The following is a 21,612-nucleotide window of genomic DNA, read 5'->3' on the forward strand; positions in this document are numbered from 1 at the left end:
ATTTTTCCAACAAAATTTACAAAACCAATTTTTATTTTTTGTTTTGGAACCACATTCTATTTGAAGTGACTGACGGCCCTATGTGACACAAATAATCCAAAAGTGACAATTTAATAACTGCATCCCAACCACATTCAAGAAGTGTGTTATCCCTTAGGGGCTTCACCAGAATTAAAGCATTGTGGAAGGCAAAGAGGGAAATTTTACTTTATCCCCATAAAAATATTGTTTAAGCCCCAAATTTTTCATTTCCACAAGGGTAACAGGAGAAAGTGGACCATACAATTTGATGTGCAGTTTCTCCAGAGTACGCCGATACCCCATATGTGGTGGAAAACTACTATTTAGGCGCACTGCAGGGCTCGGAAGGGAAGGAGCGCCTACTGAATTCTGAAGCACAATTTTGGCTTGAATAGAATGTGGATGCCATGTCACATTTGAAGAGCCCCGGACATGCCAAAACCACAGAAACTTCCACAAGTGACCCCATTTTGGAAATTACACTTCCTGAGAAATTTATCTAAGGGTGTAGCGAGCATTTTTAACCCTGAGGTGATTCACAGAATTATATACTATTGGGCTGACTCATTGGAAAATTACCACTTTTTTCCACTAAAATGTTGCTTTGGCCTCAAGTTTTACATTTTCAAAAAGGGATAATAGGAGAAATTGAGTCACAAATTGTACTGTCCATTTTCTCCTGTGTGCGGCAATTCACCATACGTGGTCAAAAGCTACTTCTGAAACACTGCAAAAGCTCAGAAGGGAAAAAGTGCCATATTGGAGTTCAGATTTTACTGGAATGGATTGAGGGTGCAATGTCACATTGGCAGAGCCCCTGAGGTGCCTGAACACCTCCATAAGTGACCTAATTTTACAAACTACTCTCAATGAATTCATCTAAGGGTGTAGTGATCATATTGACACCACATGTGACAGAATTTTACACCACTGAGCAGTGAAGAAAAAATAATTACAATTTTACCACACATTTTGTTTTAGTCCCAGAATTTACATTTTCACAAGGGAAAATGAGTAAAAATGGCAGAAAATGGTACATAATTTCTTCTGAATGTGGCAATACCACATACAGTGGGTACGGAAAGTATTCAGACCCTTTTAAATTTTTCACTCTTTGTTTCATTGCAGCCATTTGGTAAATTCTAAAAATTAATTTTTTTCTCATTAAAGTACACTCTGCATCCCATTTGGACTGGAAAAAAACAAATGTAGAAATTTTTACAAATTTATTAAAAAAAAAAAAAAAACAACTGAAATATCACATGGTCATAAGTATTCAGACCCTTTGCTCAGTATTGAATAGAAGCACTCTTGAGCTAGTACAGCCATGAATCTTCTTGGGAATGATGCAACAAGTTTCACGCACCTGGATTTGGGGATCCTCTGCCATTCTTCCTTGCAGATCTTCTCCAGTTCCATCAGGTTGGATGGTGAACGTTGGTGGACAGCCATTTTCAGGTCTCTCCAGAGATGCTCAATTGGGTTTAGGTCAGGGCTCTGGCTGGGCCAGTCAAAAATGGTCACAGTTGTTCTGAAGCCACTCCTTTGTTATTTTAGCTGTGTGCTTATGGTCATTGTCTTGTTAGAAGGTGAACCTTCGGTCAAGTCTGAGGTCCACAGCACTCTGGAAGAGGTTTTCATCCAGGATATCTCTGTACTTGGCCGCATTCATGTTTCCTTCAATTGCAACCAGTCGTCCTGTCCCTGCAGCTGAAAAACACTTCCATAGCATGATGCTGCCACCACCATGTTTCACTGTTGGGATTGTATTGGGCAGGTGATGAGCAGTGCCTGGTTTTCTCCACACATACCGCTTAGAATTATCACCAAAAAGTTCTATCTTCATCTCATCAGACCAGAGAATCGTATTTCTCATAGTTTGGGAGTCCTTCATGTGTTTTTGAGCAAACGCTATGCATGCTTTCATATGTCTTGCACTGAGGAAAGGCTTCCGTCGGGCCACTCTGCCATAAAGGCCCAACTGGTGGAGGGCTGCAATGATAGTTGACTTTGTGGAACTTTCTCCCATCTCCCTACTGCATCTTTGGAGCTCAGCCACAGTGATCTTGGGGTTCTTCTTTACCTCTCGCACCAAACTTCTTAACTTCTTCCATTTAAGCATTATGGAGGCCACTGTGCTCTTAGGAACCTTGAGTAATGCAGAAATTCTTTTGTAACCTTGACCAGATTGGTACCTTACCACAATTCTGTCTCTGAGCTCCTTGGGCAGTTCCTTTGAGCAAATGATTCTCATTTGGTCTGACATGCACTGTGAGCTGTGAGGTCTTATATAGACAGGTGTGTGCCTTTCCAAATCAAGTTCTATCAGTTTAATTAAACACAGCTGGACTCCAATGAAGGAGTAGAACCATCTCAAGGAGGATCACAAGGAAATTGAGAGCATGGGACTTAAATATGAGTGTCTGAGCAAAGGGTCTGAATACTTATGACCATGTGATATTTCAGCTTTTCTTTTTTAATAAATTTGCAAAAATTTCTACATTTCTGTTTTTTTTTTCAGTCAAGATGGGGTGCAGAGTATACTTTAATGAGAAAAAAAATGAGCTTTTTAGAATTTACCAAATGGCTGCAATGAAGCAGAGTAAAAAAATTAAAGGGGTCTGAATGCTTTCCATACCCACTGTATGTGGCTGTGCAGTACTGCTTGGCCATACAGCGAGACTCGTGAGGGAAGGAGCGCTATATGACTCTCGAAGAACAAATTATACTGGAATAATTTGCGGACACCATATTCAGAGGCCCTAAGTGCCAGAAGAGCAGAATCCCCGCTCAAATTACCCCATTTTGGAAATTACACCCCTCTGGGAATTTATCTACAGGTGTGGTAACAATTTTGACTCCATGGGAGGTTTTTTTTTTTTTTTTGGAAAAGAGTAGTGGATTTGCTGAGTGAAAATTGCAAGGCTGCAATTGTAGTGCACTTACATTGTACCCAGCTCATGCTTCTGAAGACATGCACCTCGTAAATTAAGCGGGCTCTCATCGCTACAGAAATGTCTAACATGTGGATGCTATATGTGGCTCAAATATCAAAGCGCACATAAGCGTGAGGTAAAAGGGGAAACTGGGGGGTCAGCTCACCACATCCACGCTGTAAAGAAGCTGGGTAAGTCTTCGTACGGAGCTGCCCAGGACCAGGTACAGTTAGCAGACAGCAGGAAAACAAGAAATTTCTCGTTTTTCCTAAATATCAAAGACTGACAGTCACTACCAAACAGAAAACAGGTGTGAACAGGTGCAAGCTAAGAGCAGCCACCTCCGTATATAACAAATAAAGCTGCACTCTAACGCTATAGCTTTTCCAGAACCTTTGTCCTACCAGTAATATGGAAGCCCCCTATATTTCCGATAACGGACCCGAGTGTGGACTTGCTTTTTTGGGGATTGAGTTGAACCTTTTGTTAGGAACATTTTACATAACATTTGGGATCACATTAATCCAGTGCTCTACGCTGAGCATTTACATCGGGGTTTCCATGTAAATCTCCAAATGACATGATTCAGAAGAAACCCCCGAGGGATCTGACTCGCCCCACGGGCCGTGTGGGGAACGAAGAACTGGGCCTTTTGTGGGATGGTGGGTGTTGTAGTCACCGTGGCGATGACCCGGTTCCGTGGCTCAGGGTGGTCAAACCAGTGGCGGTCTATTCATGATTCATGTAGTTTTCATTATTTTCAAAATGTCCGACTACGCCACCCGAGGATTGCGGTCAGAATGAAACGCCGCTGCAGGGCAGACCGCTGAGGCTGGTGTTGGGGGTGCAGCAGAGTGTAGTATAACTCCCCACGGGAGGAGTGTAGCCTCAGGGCAGCGAGACTAGATGATGTAGGTGATGGTGCACGAGAATGATCACTCAGAGCCCCTGTAATGTAGTCCAGGATTTTTACTCACAGTTCATTACTCCACGTTACTCCGGCCGGCTGTAACTTCCCGCGTCGCACCATGTTCACCAGGTGAGGGGGCTCGGCCAACTCCCAGATAATTTTGGAGCGCTTCACAGGACCCCCTTTGTGTGTCCTTTCTCTGGCCTGTAGTACCCCGCCAGAGACCACGCTTCTGTCCAGCTGCCTCGGGCCTTCTCTGGGTAAACCTTGGCGCCAGTTTCCCTGACCCTATGTGGTGCCTTCCTAGCGGGTATAGCGAGGGGCTGCGCCACGTGAAATGTCACAGCCTCCGCTTCCTAGCTGAGGGTGGCTCCCCGCCTCCACTAGTTTCGGGGGACCGGTCTTCCCCTTGGCCTGACCCCTCTAAGCATGTAGATACGGGCGTATGGTGGCTACCAGCCGGTCCACACCGCTGGGGCCCCTTCTTTCCTCTGTGTTCCTGGAGCCTCCTCCGCTCTTCTTCATTTCTTCTCCCCAACTCTCTCTCTCTCTCTCTCTCTTCAGTGCTAACTGGGCCTCACAGGCTAGACCCGAGTCCGGAGCCGAGCTCCACAGAGTCCTGCTCTGTCATATCTTCCCTCTGGCTGAACTGAACTGAACTTAACACTGATCTAAGATGGTGCCCACCTTATATACCTCCCTATAGGTGCACCCAAGAACTGCTTCCTCCCTGCTCCTGCACTACTGGGTTCTCCCTTTCTCGGTGTTCCCTCCCCCCACTCCAGCCAGGTACAGGGACTGTCGTGCTCTACTTGGAGCATATCGGTCGCCCTGCCCCCCGGAAATGTGGTGTAATGCATGCAGGTGTCGGGGTCCTGATCCACACTCCATCCTTACCTGAGAGTGAGATATCGCACATCTGGATAAGATGCAGTACCTCTGTAGCAACCGAGCCCCCAGGGTGCTACAGATCCATTCACTATAATGAGGCAGCAGAGTTACTCTGGACTCCATCTGGCCTCTGTTCAGAGCTGTCCTTTTCAGAGGTGCACAAAACTGACCGACCACACTTTTATGCATGCTTAAAGAGACGGACACAACTGGATCACAGGCCAGACGGTGTCCACAGTGCCTCCATCTGCCTTATTATAGGGGTACTGTCTGAATTACATATTTCAGAGATTTACACGGAAGCCCCGGTGTAAGCGCTCAGCGCAGAGCGCAGGATAAACGTGATCCGTGCCTTACTGCGATCTTTGGGAGGCAGAATGACCAACACAATAGCAGGTCAACAATTTGTTTTCTTTTTTATGCCATTTTTTGTGTACAAGTGATTAGATGAATTATTTGGGTCGGTGTGATTACAGAGATACCAGATTTATATCTTTTTTTACATTTGGCTGATGTCACACTAAAAAATGCTTTTTTTCGCAAAACGGTTTTTCTATCGCCATATTTTGAGAGCTATCATTTTTCTATATTTTGGCTGACAGTCCTGTTAAGGCTTGTTTTTTGTGGACGAGTTGACATTTTTCTTGGTACTATTTTCAGGCACCTGACATTTTTTGATTGCTTTCTATTCGGATTGTTGGGAGGCATAACGAACAAAAAAATAGCAATTCAGGAATTGGTTTTTTGGTTTTGTTTTATTATGCTGTTCACCATGTGGTAAAAAAGTGATAAGGCAGCTTTAGCCTTCGGGTCAGTACGTTTACAGAGATACCATATTTAGATAATTTTTTTATGTTTTGCCGCTTTTACACAAAAGTTTTTATAGAAAAAATAATGGTTTTTGAATCGCTTTATTCTGAGAGCTTTAGCTTTATTTCTCTTCTGATGGAGCAGTGATATCATTTTTATTTCCACTTTTTGATAGCGTTTTATTCAGCAGCAGGATGAAAAAGCATTTCTTTGCCATATTTTTTACAGTATTCACTGAAGGGGTTAACTAGTGGGACAGTTTTATAGGCTGGGGACACAGCAATACCAAATGTGTATCTTTTTGTTTTTACATAAATATATCTATTTATTGGTATAATATTTTCATTTTTTTTGTGATGTATTTTTATATTTTTACTACTTTTTTACTTAGTCCCTTCATGGAACTTTAACTTTTATTAATCTGATCGTTAATATAATGCATTGCAATGCACCAGCACTGCAATGCATTATACTTGTCAGTATTACACTGACAGAAGTCTCTTAGATCATGTTCCTGGCATGGTCTAACAGACTTGCTGTAGCTGGATGACCCAGAGATAGTTATGACGACCTCAGGTTGCCATGACAACGGTCAGGCCCTCGCGATGACGTCTTGGAGGAGAGAGCCGGGAGGGAGTCCCTCCATCTCCTAGCCTCCCAAATGCTGCGATCGATTTCAACTGCGGCATTTAGGGGATTAAACAGCCAGGGGGAGTGCGGGCACCGCTCCTGCCTGTCTCAGACGGGTCTTAGCTATCACGTACGTCGAGCTCCCGGTGGCGATCGTGTTCGGCACAGGAGCTCTGCCCGCACGTATTAATGATATACAAATACCTCAAAGGTTGGGAACCCCTACTCGACCATGACGTATGGGTATATCAAAGGTCGAAGTGGTTAATAAAGTTGGTGGGAATGGTTTTGCAAGATCTGATCAATTGGGCATGTCATTAATCCGTGGTCTCTGGACGGGAGGGCTGAGAACTTACTCCCCCATCCAGCAGCCACATATTACCAACGTCACCGAAGGACCAAGTTCTGCAAATCGATTTACAACAACTCTCATTTTTTTATAGTACTGCTTTTATTTTGAGAGATTTTTATTACATTTTTATCACTTTTATTAAACCTTTTTTTGGTCAGTGCCAACATGTGATATTACCACTCCCAAGAGTCGCATAAAGGGGTATTCTGATCATAGGTACAGTGCTGGCCAAAAGTATTGGCACCCATGCAATTCTGTCAGATAATACTCAGTTTCTTCCTGAAAATGATTGCAATCACAAATTCTTTGGTATTATTATCTTCATTTAATTTGCTTGCAAGGAAAAAACACAAAAGAGAATGAAGCAAAAAATCAAATCATTGATCATTTCACACAAAACTCCAAAAATGGGCCAGACAAAAGTATTGGCACCCTCAGCCTAATACTTGGTTGCACAACCTTTAGTCAAAATAACTGCAAACAACCGCTTCCGGTAACCATGAATGAGTTTCTTACAATGCTCTGCTGGAATTGTAGACCATTCTTCTTTGGCAAACTGCTCCAGGTCCCTGATATTTGAAGGGTGCCTTCTCCAAACTGCCATTTTGAGATCTCTCCACAGGTGTTCTATAGGATTCAGGTCTGGACTCATTGCTGGCCACCTTAGAAGTCTCCAGTGCTTTCTCTCAAACCATTTTATAGTGCTTTTGGAAGTGTGTTTTGGGTCATTGTCCTGCTGGAAGACCCATGACCTCTGAGGGAGACCCAGCTTTCTCACACTGGGCCCTACATTATGCTGCAAAATTTGTTGGTAGTCTTCAGACTTCATAATGCCATGCACACGGTCAAGCAGTCCAGTGCCAGAGGCAGCAAAGCAACCCCAAAACATCAGGGAACCTCCACCATGTTTGACTGTAGGGACCGTGTTCTTTCCTTTGAATGCCTCTTTTTTTTCCTGTACACTCTATGTTGATGCTTTTTGCCAAAAAGCTCTACTTTTGTCTCATCTGACCAGAGAACATTCTTCCAAAACGTTTTAGGCTCTCTCAGGTAAGTTTTGGCAAACTCCAGCCTGGCTTTTTTATGTCTCGGGGTAAGAAGTGGGGTCTTCCTGGGTATACTACCATACAGTCCCTTTTCATTCAGACGCCGACGGATAGTACGGGTTGACACTGTTGTACCCTCGGACTGCAGGGCAGCTTGAACTTGTTTGGATGTTAGTCGAGGTTCTTTATCCACCATCCGCACAATCTTGCGTTGAAATCTCTCGTCAATTTTCTTTTCTGTCCACATCTAGGGAGGTTAGCCACAGTGCCATGGGCTTTAAACTTCTTGATGACACTGCGCACGGAAGACACAGGAACATTCAGGTCTTTGGAGATGGACTTGTAGCCTTGAGATTGCTCATGCTTCCTCACAATTTGGTTTCTCAAGTCCTCAGACAGTTCTTTGGTCTTCTTTCTTTTCTCCATGCTCAATGTGGTACACACAAGGACACAGGACAGAGGTTGAGTCAACTTTAATCCATGTTAACTGGCTGCAAGTGTGATTTAGTTATTGCCAACACCTGTTAGGTGCCACAGGTAAGCTACAGGTGCTGTTAATTACACAAATTAGAGAAGCATCACATGATTTTTCAAAGGGTGCCAATACTTTTGTTCACCCCCTTTTTTACGTTTGGTGTGGAATTATATCCAATTTGGCTTTAGGACAATTCTTTTTGTGTTTTTTTCATTGAAGACAAATTAAATGAAGAGAATAATACCAAAGAATTTGTGATTGCAATCATTTTCAGGAAGAAACTGAGTATTATCTGACAGAATTGCAGGGGTGCCAATACTTTTGGCCAGCACTGTATATATTGACAGTACTATATATGCCATGATCTAATAAACGAGGGCTCCATTCCTTGAATCTTCACTATTGTAGGCAACGAGGGTCCTCTGCTCCTTCATTTAGCACGCCAAGAAAAACAAGGAGTCAAGATGACCATACAATGATTGCAGCTATCCCCAGTTTATGAAGGTTCCTGAACACAGAGGAGTCAGATGCCTAGGGGTCACATGTAGCCCACGGGCCGCAGTTTACGCCCCTAGTTTAAATGAACAAGCAGGAACACATTATGATTTTGTAAAGGCCATTGTAGCCGTGAAAGGAGTGGGAAAAATAAATAGGATTATCTGTCAGCAGCTGGTATTAAAATAACAAGAAAAAGAAAGTCTTTATGGCAGAAATAGTTACATTTTTATTTCCTCCAAATAATTTCACAGAAATTCAATAATCTTTTTAGAACAGCCCAGTAGTTTAGCTCCGCAGTACAGATCCAATCTACTCCTGAATGATCCTTACTGATAATTGAGGATCCATAATTTATGCACGTGGGGTGCAGGCAGAGCTTTATTACTAACACAACATCACCATATGGTTTATTAAAAGAAACCCATCTGTAGAGCTGCATATCACATCATATGCTCTACTTACTTGAATTATGGCCAGAACTGGCTTGAAGGCGGCATTTTCATTCTGCAAGGTCCTGAATGTGTCTTTTGATAGTTGTATTATGTTCCTGCTGAGACAGAAGCAGAACATCACCCATCTGAACAGCACAGAATAAATAGAGAGAAGTTTGCATTCAGCCGCCACGGCCCTGCTACCTTCGTACTCATACAAAAGTGTGTCGAATTTTAAACTAATTTTCAGAACGCACTGCAAATGACATAGAAAAAAAAACGTTCTTTCAAATGGTTAATCTGACCCACAGTGACCAAAAAAAAAGAAGAATCAATGCAGGTAGAGGAGGTGGATGGGGGGAGGGGGGGTTAGAGGGTGGTCTCTATTAATTACTACTGAAGTTGCAGAAACAACCGCGTACGATTATATACAAAGTTATAAATTTCCCAATGATCAATCATTACAGTGTGTGAAACACCAACGTCCGTAACATCCACACCAGCAATTCCCAGGTGTAGAAATTCTGCTGCAGGTGGATGAGTGGTCAGAATTTCCCTCCGGGTGCTGTAAAATATTTCAGAATTTCGGGCTAGTTTGCCCTTGATGCAATACATACGACTGTTGAGAGGTGGTACACATATTCCCAACTCAGCAGAGCAGGGGCTCAATTACCACACAGTCAAGTGAGAACAGGTCTAGGGATGCTGCCGGAGGAAATTAACCCCTTCATGACCAGGCCATCTTCCGTTTTGTTTTTTGCTCCCCTTCTTCTCAGAGCCATAACTTTTATTTTTCGGTCAATATGGCCATCTGAGGGCTTATTTTTGTGGGACGAGTTGTAATTTTAAATGACATCATTGGTTTTACTATATAGTGTACTGGAAAACAGGAAACAAATTCAATTCCAAGTGCCATGAAATTGCAAATAAGGCGCAATTCCACAGTTGTTTTTTAAGGTTTTTTTTTACCATGTTCACTAAATGCTCAAACTGACCTGCCATTATGATTCTCCAGGTCATTACGAGTTTGCTGATACCAAACATGTAGAGGGTCTTTTTTATTTAAGAGGTAAAAAAATCCCAAATGTGTTGGAAAAAAAAAAAAGCGCCATTTTCCGACACCTATAGCGTCTCCTTTTTTCGGGATCTGGGGCTGGGTGATGGCTTATTTTTTCCGCACCAAGCAGACATTTCTATTGATACCATTTTGGGGTAGATACGATGTTTTGATCGGCAGTTATTGCATTTTATTGGAATGTAGTGGCGACCAAAAAAAAAAAAAAACATAATTCTGGCATTTTGAATTTCTCATTACGCCGTTTACCGATCGGATTAATTCTTTTTATATATTGATAGATCGGGCGATTCTGAATGTGGCGATACCAGATATTTGTATATTTGATTTTTTTTATCGTATTATTTTGAATGGGGAAAAAGGGGGGTGATGTAAACTTTTAAAAACTTTTTTTTTTTCACTTTTTGCATGCTTCAATAGTCTCCATGGGAGACTAGAAGCTGCAATTGTCTGATCGCCTCTGCTACACACAGGAAATGATCAGATCGCCTGTGTGTGGCAGAATTGCTCACTTGCTGGCAATGACAACCACAGGGGTCTCCTGCAAACCCCGCGTTGTCATGCCAACCCATCGGCGACCCGCGATCATGTGACGGGGTCGCCGATGGGCGGGGTTAGTGACGCACTTCCAGTAAGCGAGAGATTGACAGCGGCATTTAACTAGTTAACAGCCGCAGGTGGATCGTGATTCCACCTGCAGCTGTTAGGGGCACATGACAGCTGTACACTGGTAACTGGTGCCAAAGCAAACCAAGTAGAAAGCTTACTCCAGATCACAAGCCCTTCATTAAGTCAGAGGCTTCTAGCAATGGCTTTCAGCTCCTGTGCTTATTTTATACAGGAAAAATATATCTTTCCACAGTGTTAGCCAGTAGGTAGAACAACATTAAAGTTTGCGTGTCCTCGATGGTTGATACCTTTTAATGGCCGACTGAAAAGATGGTAACAAATAGTAGCTTTCCAGACTACTCGGGTCTCTTAATCAGGCATAGTATAACACAAAATCTCAAGAGTCACTCAGTGCAGGAATGAATGTAGGATGGATTTATGACTTTCTACAAATTGTCTCTTCAGAGAGGAAGAAGACCAGAACTCTAGTGACACCTACAGGAAGTAGCAATCCTAAAAGTCAATAGTGACCCTTTAACGAGCCTTAACACATGACTTAGGATACAAGCCAGAACCAGAAACTCAATTTGCAGACACTGTTTCGGGGTACTGCCCCTCGTCAGTGCAAAGTGTGAGTTCTGGTTTGGCTGGGTGAGAGGCGTCAGACCGTATCTATGGGGTAACATTTCTCCTTGCGAAGAGTGACATGTTAGGCATGTCACGGTAAGAAGACTTTTAAAGCCGCAATGCTCCTCTGGGAAATATGCAAATTGTCTCTTCAGAGAGGAAGAGGACCAGAACTATTGTGCCACCTAAAGGAAGTAGCATCAACTAAGGAATGTGCTCCTCAGACTTGTGGGGGCATCACAACCATGGACCAGACTTCAATCACAGAACAATAAAACGTTCACACTCCTCATCTATGAACTGCTCCATTATTTACGGCCACAATGGCTTCTCCACTTCCCACATTGATAGTTCTGCTTCTCGTCACTTGTCTCATCTATTGCATTATTCCCATGTCCTGTTGTGTATAAATATGTGACTCTTCAGATTTTGTGCTATTCTGTACCTGATGAAGAGACCTGAGTAGTCTCGAAAGCTGCTATTTCCATCCTTTCAGTCAGCCATTAAAAAGGTAGCAACCACTGAGGACTCTATTAATATTGTGCTCTTTTTAGTAACTATTACACTATGAAGATCTCTAGCAATCTATAGACTTCTATCATATGTATGGTTATTGGACTAGCTACATTACCATCTAATTAACCCACTACTGTGCCCACCATCGCCAAATGGAATCTGTCAACAGGATATCACCATCCAAAAATATTTATATGTGCCTGCAGCTCTTTCAAAGACAAGTCCAGCAACACCTTTACATGGCCAGTCTGTTCCTTCATTACTGAGGAATCAGTCTTTGAATAGATATGCACATAAGGCTGAAAACCTATGCTGGATCTGAAGCCTGTGTCACTCCAGCTCTATTTCCCACCCAGTGTCGTGTCCTCTGTCATGACCAACAGCCTCTGTGCTGTGTGACTTCAGGCAAAAGAGTCGCCAGTTAAGAAGTAGGAAGTGACGTTGGGATTAGACCTTGAGTGACAGAGGCTTCAAATCTACCATAGCTCTTCAGCCTCATCTGCAAATCAATTAAAACATTGATTTTTCAGTAACAGTGGAACGGACTGGCCATGTAAAGGTATTGCTGGACTTGCCTTTGAAAGAGTTACATGCACATATAAATTGTGCAGTGAAATCCTGCTGACAGATTCCCTTTAAGGGTTAAATGCACATGGTGCAGATTTTCTGCAAAAATTAGCATGCAAAAAATCCTCAAAAAATATAGAACTAGCTAAGCAGATGAGATTTAAAAGTTCTCATCTACATGTAACATACATTTTCTGCACATAAGCTGACGTATGGCGCAGATTGTGTCATTCTGCAGCAAATCAATTCCTTAGTCGTGGATTTCACTTTTTTACAATACAAAGGGTGGCAAATCAATGAGATACTTTGGGACACATCCCAACACATTTCCAAGTAAACTTGCATGTGGGTTCAAATTAGTTTGACTACATTTGCCCAAAAATAGCAGCTGTGACTGGCATCATGTGCCTCTGTCTGCTCACCTACATTGCACACGGGTGCTGGTGCAGCCTTACCCAACATGCTTCATTCACATCTGTAAGACTGTTCCCATGATGAGCTTTTGCCAAGTTTTATACGCTGCATATTTCTAACAAAAAATGCAATTCGCCCATTTTATACATGGTCTGTATATGGACCACAATGGTCAGACTGCCTGTGAGTCTCCTGACCCAAACTTCTAGCCCTATATATAATACACTGCTCAAAAAAATAAAGGGAACACTCAAATAACACATCCTAGATCTGAATGAATGAAATATTCTCATTGAATACTTTGTTCTGTACAAAGCTAAATGTGCTGACAACAAAATCACACAAAAATCATCAATGGAAATCAAATTTATTAACCAATGGAGGCCTGGATTTGGAGTCATCCCCAAAATTAAAGTGGAAAAACACACTATAGGCTGATCCAACTTTGATGTAATGTCTTAAAACAAGTCAAAATGAGGCTCAGTATTGTGTGTGGCCTCCACGTGCCTGTATGACCTCCCTACAATGCCTGGGCATGCTCCTGATGAGGTTGCGGATGGTCTCCTGTGGGATCTCCTCCAGGATGGCACATCAATGCGAGCGGTGGCAAGAAGGTTTGCGGTGTCTGTCACCGTAGTGTCCAGAGGCTGGAGGCGCTACCAGGAGACAGGCCGGTACACCAGGAGACGTGGAGGGGGCCATAGGAGGGCAACAACCCAGCAGAAGGAATGCTACCTCCGCCTTTGTGCAAGGAGGAACAGGAGGAGCACTGCCAGAGCCCTGCAAAATGACCTCCAGCAGGCCACAAATGTGCATGTTTCTGCACAAACGGTTAGAAACCGACTCCATGAGGGTGGTATGAGGGCCCGACATCCACAGATGGGGGTTGTGCTCTTAGCCCAACACCGTGCAGGACGCTTGGCATTTGCCACAGAACACCAGGATTGGCAAAGTTGCCACTGGCACCCTGTGCTCTTCACAGATGAAAGCAGGTTCACAATGAGCACATGTGACAGATGTGACATAGTCTGGAGATGCCGTGGAGAGTGATCTGCAGCCTGCAGCATCCTTCAGCATGATCGGTTTGGCAGTGGGTCAGTAATGGTGTGGGGTGGCATTTCTTTGGAGGGCCGCACAGCCCTCCATGTGCTCGCCAGAGGTAGCCTGACTACCATTAGGTACCGAGATGAGATCCCCAGACGCCTTGTGAGACCATGTGCTGGTGCGGTTGGCCCTGGGTTCCTCCTAATGCAGGACAATGCCAGACCTCATGTGGCTGGAGTGTGTCAGCAGTTCCTGCAAGATGAAGGCATTGAAGCTATGGACTGGCCCGCCCGTTCCCCAGACCTGAATCCGATTGAGCACATCTGGGACATCATGTCTCGCTCCATCCACCAACGTCACGTTGCACCACAGACTGTCCAGGAGTTGGCGAATGCTTTAGTCCAGGTCTGGGAGGAGATCCCACAGGAGACCATCCGCAACCTCATCAGGAGCATGCCCATGGCATTGTAGAGAGGTCATACAGGCACATGGGGGCCACACACAATACTGAGCCTCATTTTGACTTGTTTTAAGGACATTACATCAAAGTTGGATCAGCCTGTAGTGTGTTTTTCCACTTTAATTTTGGGGGTGACTCCAAATCCAGGCTTCCATTGGTTAATAAATTTGATTTCCATTGATGATTTTTGTGTGATTTTGTTCTCAGCACATTCAACTTTGTACAGAGCAAAGTATTCAATGAGAATATTTCATTCATTCAGATCTAGGATGTTTTATTTGAGTGTTCCCTTTATTTTTTTGAGCAGTGTATATGACAGATTAGAGGCCAATAGCCTGACATATGCCAATGAAGTAGATGAGCTCGGATCTGGAGACCCGCAGTCAGTTGTGAACTTGCGGTCTGTGCTCGGACTGTGTTTCAGGGGCGCAGGAATGCACTTCTACTGTGGGGTCTTTCTAGAAGGCTGAGTTCAGACGTCTCAGACATGTTCCATCTACAGACTGCGAATTCACAACTGACCGCGGGTATATGGTGCCAAAATAAAAGTGTGTATAACAGTTTAGTGTGAATACAGACTGGCTGACACGACATGCTGAAGCTGGTTTCTTAGTTACAACTTTTTTGTTGTTGTTTTTACAAGTATAATAATAAGCAGAAAGGATCACAATAATATAATACAAGGAGTCTGGATGTGAAAACACGTAAAAGCAGCTCCAAAAAAAGGGAATTGAAGGGTGTTCTCAAAGAAACTTTGGGCTACTGATCTAACACCACAGTTACACAGACCGCGATTCCCTTGGATCAAACACTGGTCGTTCCAGTCTGGCTCAAAGTAGGACATAAATGTGAGTAGAACCACAAACACAATGCACTCCCATTTCTCCTAGTAAGAGCGCAGTACAACGGCCATTTAAATAGGACAGAAATCTGAACATCCTCTGTCAATCCCTTCACTGGCTCCCCATTGCCCAGAGACATTGGCATACAAAGCCATCCACAACCTGTCTCCTCCATATATCTGTGACCTAGTCTCCCGGTACTTACCTGCACGCAACCTCCAATCCTCACAAGATCTCCTTCTCTACTCCCCTCTTATCTCCTCTTCCCACAATCGCATACAAGAGATAGATATCTATCTATCTATCAAACACAGCAAGTCTTTACTGTCCGAACACCACAACCCCTTTGTTTTCCACACCATTGCCCTTCCCCCATAACTTCCCTTCCCAACATCACGGAAAGAGACCTTACTGGTCTCCTCTTCAAATCACACCTCACCACTTGACCCCATCCCATCTCCTCCCCACACTCACCCCATCCCTAACCCATCTCTTCAACCTATCACTAACTTCTGGTACCTTCCCCGCTGCCTTAAAACATGCCACAATCACGCCCATCCTCAAAAAGCCATCCCTCGACCCAAAAGCCCTGTCCAGGTACCGCCCCATATTGCTGCTCCCATTTGCCTTCAAACTACTTGAGCAACACATTTACGCTGAACTTTCATCTCACTTCTCATCTAACTCTCTCTTCAACAACCGACAATCTGGCTTCGCCCCCACCATTCTACCGAAACTGCCCTTACCAAAATCACCAATGACTTACTTTCAGCCAAAGCTAACAGACAATTCTCTGTACTCCTTCTTGACCTGTCCTTTGCTTTCGATACAGTTAACCACTGCCTCCTACTACAGATTCTCTCTTCCTTCGGCATCAAAGACTGTGCCATATCTTGGATCTCCTCATACCTAACCGCACATATAGCTTCTCCACTCCCACACTACCTCCTCAGCCCGCCCCCTCTCTGTTGGAGTCCCTCAAGGCTCTGTCCTAGGACCCCTACTCTTTTCAATCTATGCTCTTGGTCTGGGACAGCTCATAAAATCCCATGGCTTCCAGTACCACCTGTATGCCGATGACACCCAGATCTACCTCTCTGCTGTCCAGAATCCCAGCATGTCTAGCAGCCATATCCTCCTTCTCCTCCCACTTCCTCAAGCTCAATGTGGACAAAACTGAACTCATCATCTTTCCCCCATCTCGCATATCTTCCCCACCTGATCTTTCTATAACAATAAATGACATCACACTTTCCCCTGTACCAGAAACCGCTGCCTCGGAGTAACCCTTGACTCTACCCTGTCCTTCAAACCCCACATCCAAGCTCTCGCCACCTCCTGTCACCTCCATCTCAAAAATATTTCCAGAATCTGTCCTTTCCTCAACCCTCAATCTACTAAACTGCTTGTGCATGCCCTCATCATCTCCTGCCTCGACTACTGCAACATCCTCCTCTATGGCCTACCTGCTAACACTCTCGCACCCCTCCAGTCCATCCTTAACTCTGCTGCGCGACTGGTCCATCTCTCGCCTCGCTACTCCTCTGCTTACCCCCTTTGCAAATCCCTTCCCTGGCCCCCAATTGCCCAGAGTATCCAGTTCAAAACTACTAACACTGACCTACAAAGCCATCCATAACCTCTCTTCCGATATATTCCCTCATGTCAACTCTGGTCCTCCCAAGACCTCCTTCTCTCCTCCACACTTATTCGTTCCTCGCCCAATCGCCTCCAAGATCTCTCCCGAATATTCCCCGTCCTATGGAATTCTGTGCCTCAACAAGTCCGATTATCCACCACACTTGGATCCTTCAGACGGAACCTGAAAACCCATCTCTTCAAACAAGCTTACAGCCTGCCATGACCTTGCTTGCTGCCACCTCAACATCGGAGCTACTGCAACCCCTCAACCTATTGTCTCCAGCCCCATTCCTGTAGAATGTAAGCCCACAAGGGCAGGGTCCTCTTCCCTCTGTACCAGTCTGTCATTGTTAGTCATTTACTGTAAGTGATATCAGTATTTGATATGTAACCCCTTCTTATGTATAGCACCATGGAATCAATGGCGCTATATAAATAAATAATAATCTCTCTCTATATACAGTACAGACCAAGAGTTTGGACACCTTCTCATTTAAAGATTTTTCTGTATTTTCATGACTTTGAAAATTGTACATTCACACTGAAGGCATCAAAACTATGAATCAACACATGTGGAATTATATACTTAACAAAAAAGTGTGAAACAACTGAAAATATGTCTTATATTCTAGGTTCTTCAAAGTAGCCACCTTTTGCTTTGATGACTGCTTTGCACACTCTTGGCATTCTCTTGATGAGCTTCAAGAGGTAGTCACCGGAAATGGTTTTCACTTCACAGGTGTGCCCGGTCAGGTTTAATAAGTGGAATTTCTTGCCTTGTAAATGGGGTTGGGACCATCAGTTGTGTTGTGCAGAAGTCAGGTGGATACATAGCCGATAGTCCTACTGAATAGACTGTTAGAATTTGTATTATGGCAAGAAAGAAGCTGCTAAAGTAAAGAAAAACGAGTGGCCATCATTACTTTAAGAAATGAAGTCAGTCAGTCCGAAAAATTGGGCAAACTTTGAAAGTGTCCCCAAGTACAGTTGCAAAAACCATCAAGCGCTACAAAGAAACTGGCTCACATTAGAACCGCCCCAGGAAAGGAAGACCAAAAGTCACCTCTGCTTCTGAGGATAAGTTTATCCGAGTCACCAGCCTCAGAAATCGCAGGTTAACAGCAGCTCAGATTAGAGACCAGGTCAATGCCACACAGAGTTCAAGCAGCAGACACATCTCTACAACAACTGTTAGGCTGCGTGCCCACGTTGCGGATTACAAGCGTTTTTGATGCGGAATTTCCGCAGCGGAAACGCTTGTAAAACGCTTGGCAATCCGCACCCAAAGGGATTCCGCAAGTTCTATGCACATGCTGCGGATTTTTCCGCAGCGTTTATGCTGCATTCAAAAATCCGCAGCATGTCAATTAATTTTGCGTTTCCGCAAGCGGAATTGCCTTTGTCCAATGCATAAAAAACGCAAGGCAATTCCGCATGTGGAAAACGCGCGATAAACGCGTGCGGAATTCCGCATGCGTTTTTCCGGGAGAGGACTTGCAGAAATGAAGCAGAAATTTTCTGCTTCATTTCTGCAACGTGGGCACATAGCCTTAAGAGGAGACTTTGTGCAGCAGGCCTTCATGGTAAAATAGCTGCTAGGAAACCACAGCTAAGGATAGGCAACAAGCAGAAGAGACTTGTTTGGGATAAAGAACACAAGGAATGGACAATAGACCAGAGGAAATCTGTGCTTTGGTCTGATGAGTCCAAATTTGAGATCTTTGGTTCCAACCACCATGTCTTTGTGTGACGCAGAAAAGGTGAACGGATGGACTCTACATGCCTGGTTCCCACCGTGAAGCATGGAGGAAGAGGTGTGATGGTGTGGGGGTGCTTTGCTGGTGACACTGTTGGGGATTTATTCAAAATTGAAGGCATACTGAACCAGCATGGCTACCACAGCATTTTGCAGCGGCATGCTATTCCATCCGGTTTGGGTTTAGTTGGAAAATCATTTATTTTTCAACAGGACAATGACCCCAAACACATCTCCAGGCTGTGTAAGGGCTATTTGATCAAGAAGCAGAGTGATGGGGTGCTACGTCAGATGACCTGGCCTCCACAGTCACCAAACCTGAACCCAATCGAGATGGTTTGGGGTGAGCTGGACCGCAGAGTGAAGGCAAAAGGGCCAACAAGTGCTAAGCATCTCTGGAAACTCCTTCAAGATTGTTGGAAGACCATTTCCGGTGACTACCTCTTGAAGCTCATCCAGAGAATGCCAAGAGTGTGCAAAGCAGTCATCAAAGCAAAAGGTGGCTACTTTGAAGAACCTAGAATATAAGACATATTTTCCGTTGTTTCACACTTTTTTGTTAAGTATATAATTTCACATGTGTTAATTCATAGTTTTGATGCCTTCAGTGTTAATGTACAATTTTCATAGTCATGAAAATACAGAAAAATCTTTTGGCTGTGTGCCCACGATGCCTTTTTTAAGCGTTTCCGCAGCGGCAAAAAAGCTGTAGAAACGCTTAAAAAACGCATGGTAGAAGGACTGCCATGTTCCCCAATGATAATCCGCATGTGCTGTGCACATGCTGCGGAAATTTCCGCTGCGGATTATCATTGCGGAAAAAAACGCAGCACTACCAATTATTTTGCGGAAGCGCTGCGTTTTCGCCACCATTGACTTGCATTAGAACGCATGGGTTATCCATCACTGTATATGTAGATGCGCATTCCATGCGTTCTAATGTGCAGATGGTACCCAGGTCTAGAGAAGAGGAGACTCTCCTCTGGACCTGGGTACCATAGAAAACTGTAAAAAAAAAAAAAAAAAAAAAAAAAAGAAGAATAAAATATATATATATATATATATATATATATATATACACACACATATACTTACCTTCCGGCGGCCCGTGGTGCGCTCCTCCTCACATGTCGGCAGTTCGTGATGGACTGAAGGACCTGCGCTGACGTCATAGTCATGTAACGGGTCACGCGACGCCGACGTCGGCAGGTCCTTCAGTGTAGCGCTGCCGGTAGCCGGGACGGTGAAGCAAGTCTGCAGGGGCCATCAGAAGGTAAGTATATATTTATTTTTTACCATTCTTTTGGTCACACTATATAAATCCATGCCGGTTGCATGGATTTATATAGTGTGACCAAGTTGTCAAGCATTTTCCAAGTGATGCTAAAATCGCTTGGAAAGCGCTTGTCAACCCGCATGCAGAAATGCATGTGAAGAACGCTTCACATCCGCATGTCCCTGGCAGGAAAAACGCATGTACAATCCACATGTACAATCCGCATGCGTTTTTTTCTGCCAGGGAGATGTAGAAATAATAAGGAACAAATCCTGAGCATTTCTGCATCGTGGGTGTGACACCCCAGGGGTCTGGTTGCCACAGTAATAGAGATATTATGTCTGAGAGCAAGTGGGAGGTTTCTCTGGTCAGGATCCCTAAACATGCAACACGGTCCGCCCAGACCTGGGAGGGGAGGAATCTGCCCTTTTAAACTGGGTCTGGGGCGGGATTAGAGAGTGAAGCTGCAGACAGAGTCAGAGTGGAGCTACAGACAGTTCCAGACACAGGGAAAGCAAGAACAGGAGCTCTGTAGGAGCAGTAGCAGAAGTCCAGGGGCTGGAGCTGAGCAGAGTTCGCCCTGGACGAAGATACTAAAGCCGGACACAGGAGTCCGAGGCTGTGGGGACTGATCTATACCCAGCAGCAGAAACCAGCCGGCAGGGGATTCCAGGTCCTCTGGCCATAGAAGCCCGGAGGCTCAGTCACAAAGAAGGGACCAGCGCCGCCATCCAGGAGCGGAGGCTAACAGAAGGCCCCAAGTCACCAGCCATACGGGTGAGCACCACACGGTATACTCAGGGACGTGGGCTACTTGTAACCGCTGACAGCACGGTAGCCAGGAAGAGTGCAGATAAACGGGGAGGCCTACAACTCCACCTGGCCAGGGGAACTCCTGCTTGCTCGTAGACTGACCAGGCCCCTTATACTAGCCAGTACTTCCGGGAGGGTCTGCCTTGTACCATCAGTAAAGACCCTGAACTGCACCACACGTCTCTGTGATTCCTTGCCGCACCAGCACCATTAGTACTGGGACGCTCACACCATCACTCCCATCATCTCTCACATTAGCTGCCCTGAGGCAATACTCCTCCCGTGGGGAGTTATCCCATACTCGGCTGCGCAACCAACATCAGCCTCAGCGGTCGGCAGCGCAGCGGCGGTCCCCACTGACCGCAATCCACTGGTGGCGTAGTCGGACACTTATTACAACATTTAGACTGCCACTGGTTTGACCACCCTGGGCACAGACCGGGTCACAGCCACACGGAGACTACAACCCCCAGCATTCTACAACAGGCCCGGTTCCGGGTTCCCCTGCACAACACAGGCCCAGGGGGCGCGTCAACTTTGGCGTAGTCGGCAGGATTTCGTGCCCGCAACCACCGGGTACTGCGTGCCTGAAAAAGAGACTTTTATACTTACCTGTGGGGAAGTTTCCCGCCGTCCGGAGTCGTTTCCCGCCATCCGACGCCATCTTGGACCGTTTCCCGCCGTCTTCTGCCTTCTTCCCGCCATCCGCAGCTGCTTCCCGCCTTCGGACGCCATCTTCGGGACGCCGCACAGGAAGAAGAGGGGCGTGGACGCCGAAAGCGCGCGGGATCCGAAGCTCCGCCCCACACAGTGACGCTGCGCAAGGTCCTGGAAGGGAGGAAGAGCGACGCTGACGTCATCGGAGCGCGACGCCAGGTCCTCAACCCCGACGATCGACTGCGGAGCCGCGGCCTACGGAAGAAGAGCATCACAAGGTAGGCCACGGTCCACTAGGGGGGGAGGAGGATGCCG

At 45.1% G+C, this 21,612-nt stretch overlaps 1 protein-coding gene across 4 annotated transcripts in view; it reads right to left on the reverse strand.

Annotated features, from left to right (window-relative positions):
• Positions 1–21,612, reverse strand: part of MTHFD1L (methylenetetrahydrofolate dehydrogenase (NADP+ dependent) 1 like) — a 267,649-nt gene that overhangs the window by 238,383 nt on the left and 7,654 nt on the right. For 3 of the 4 annotated variants that reach the window (XM_073672673.1, XM_073672670.1, XM_073672672.1), the window contains exon 2: positions 9,032–9,119. In XM_073672673.1, the coding sequence (XP_073528774.1) occupies positions 9,032–9,119 (88 nt within the window). The remainder of the gene's footprint in view (positions 1–9,031; positions 9,120–21,612) is intronic. The other variant, XM_073672671.1, reaches the window with a different exon arrangement.

The sequence above is a fragment of the Phyllobates terribilis genome, unplaced genomic scaffold, assembly GCF_046119375.1.
Source record: "Phyllobates terribilis strain yellow unplaced genomic scaffold, ASM4611937v1 Scaffold_3__8_contigs__length_932513732, whole genome shotgun sequence".
Lineage (NCBI taxonomy): Eukaryota > Metazoa > Chordata > Amphibia > Anura > Dendrobatidae > Phyllobates > Phyllobates terribilis.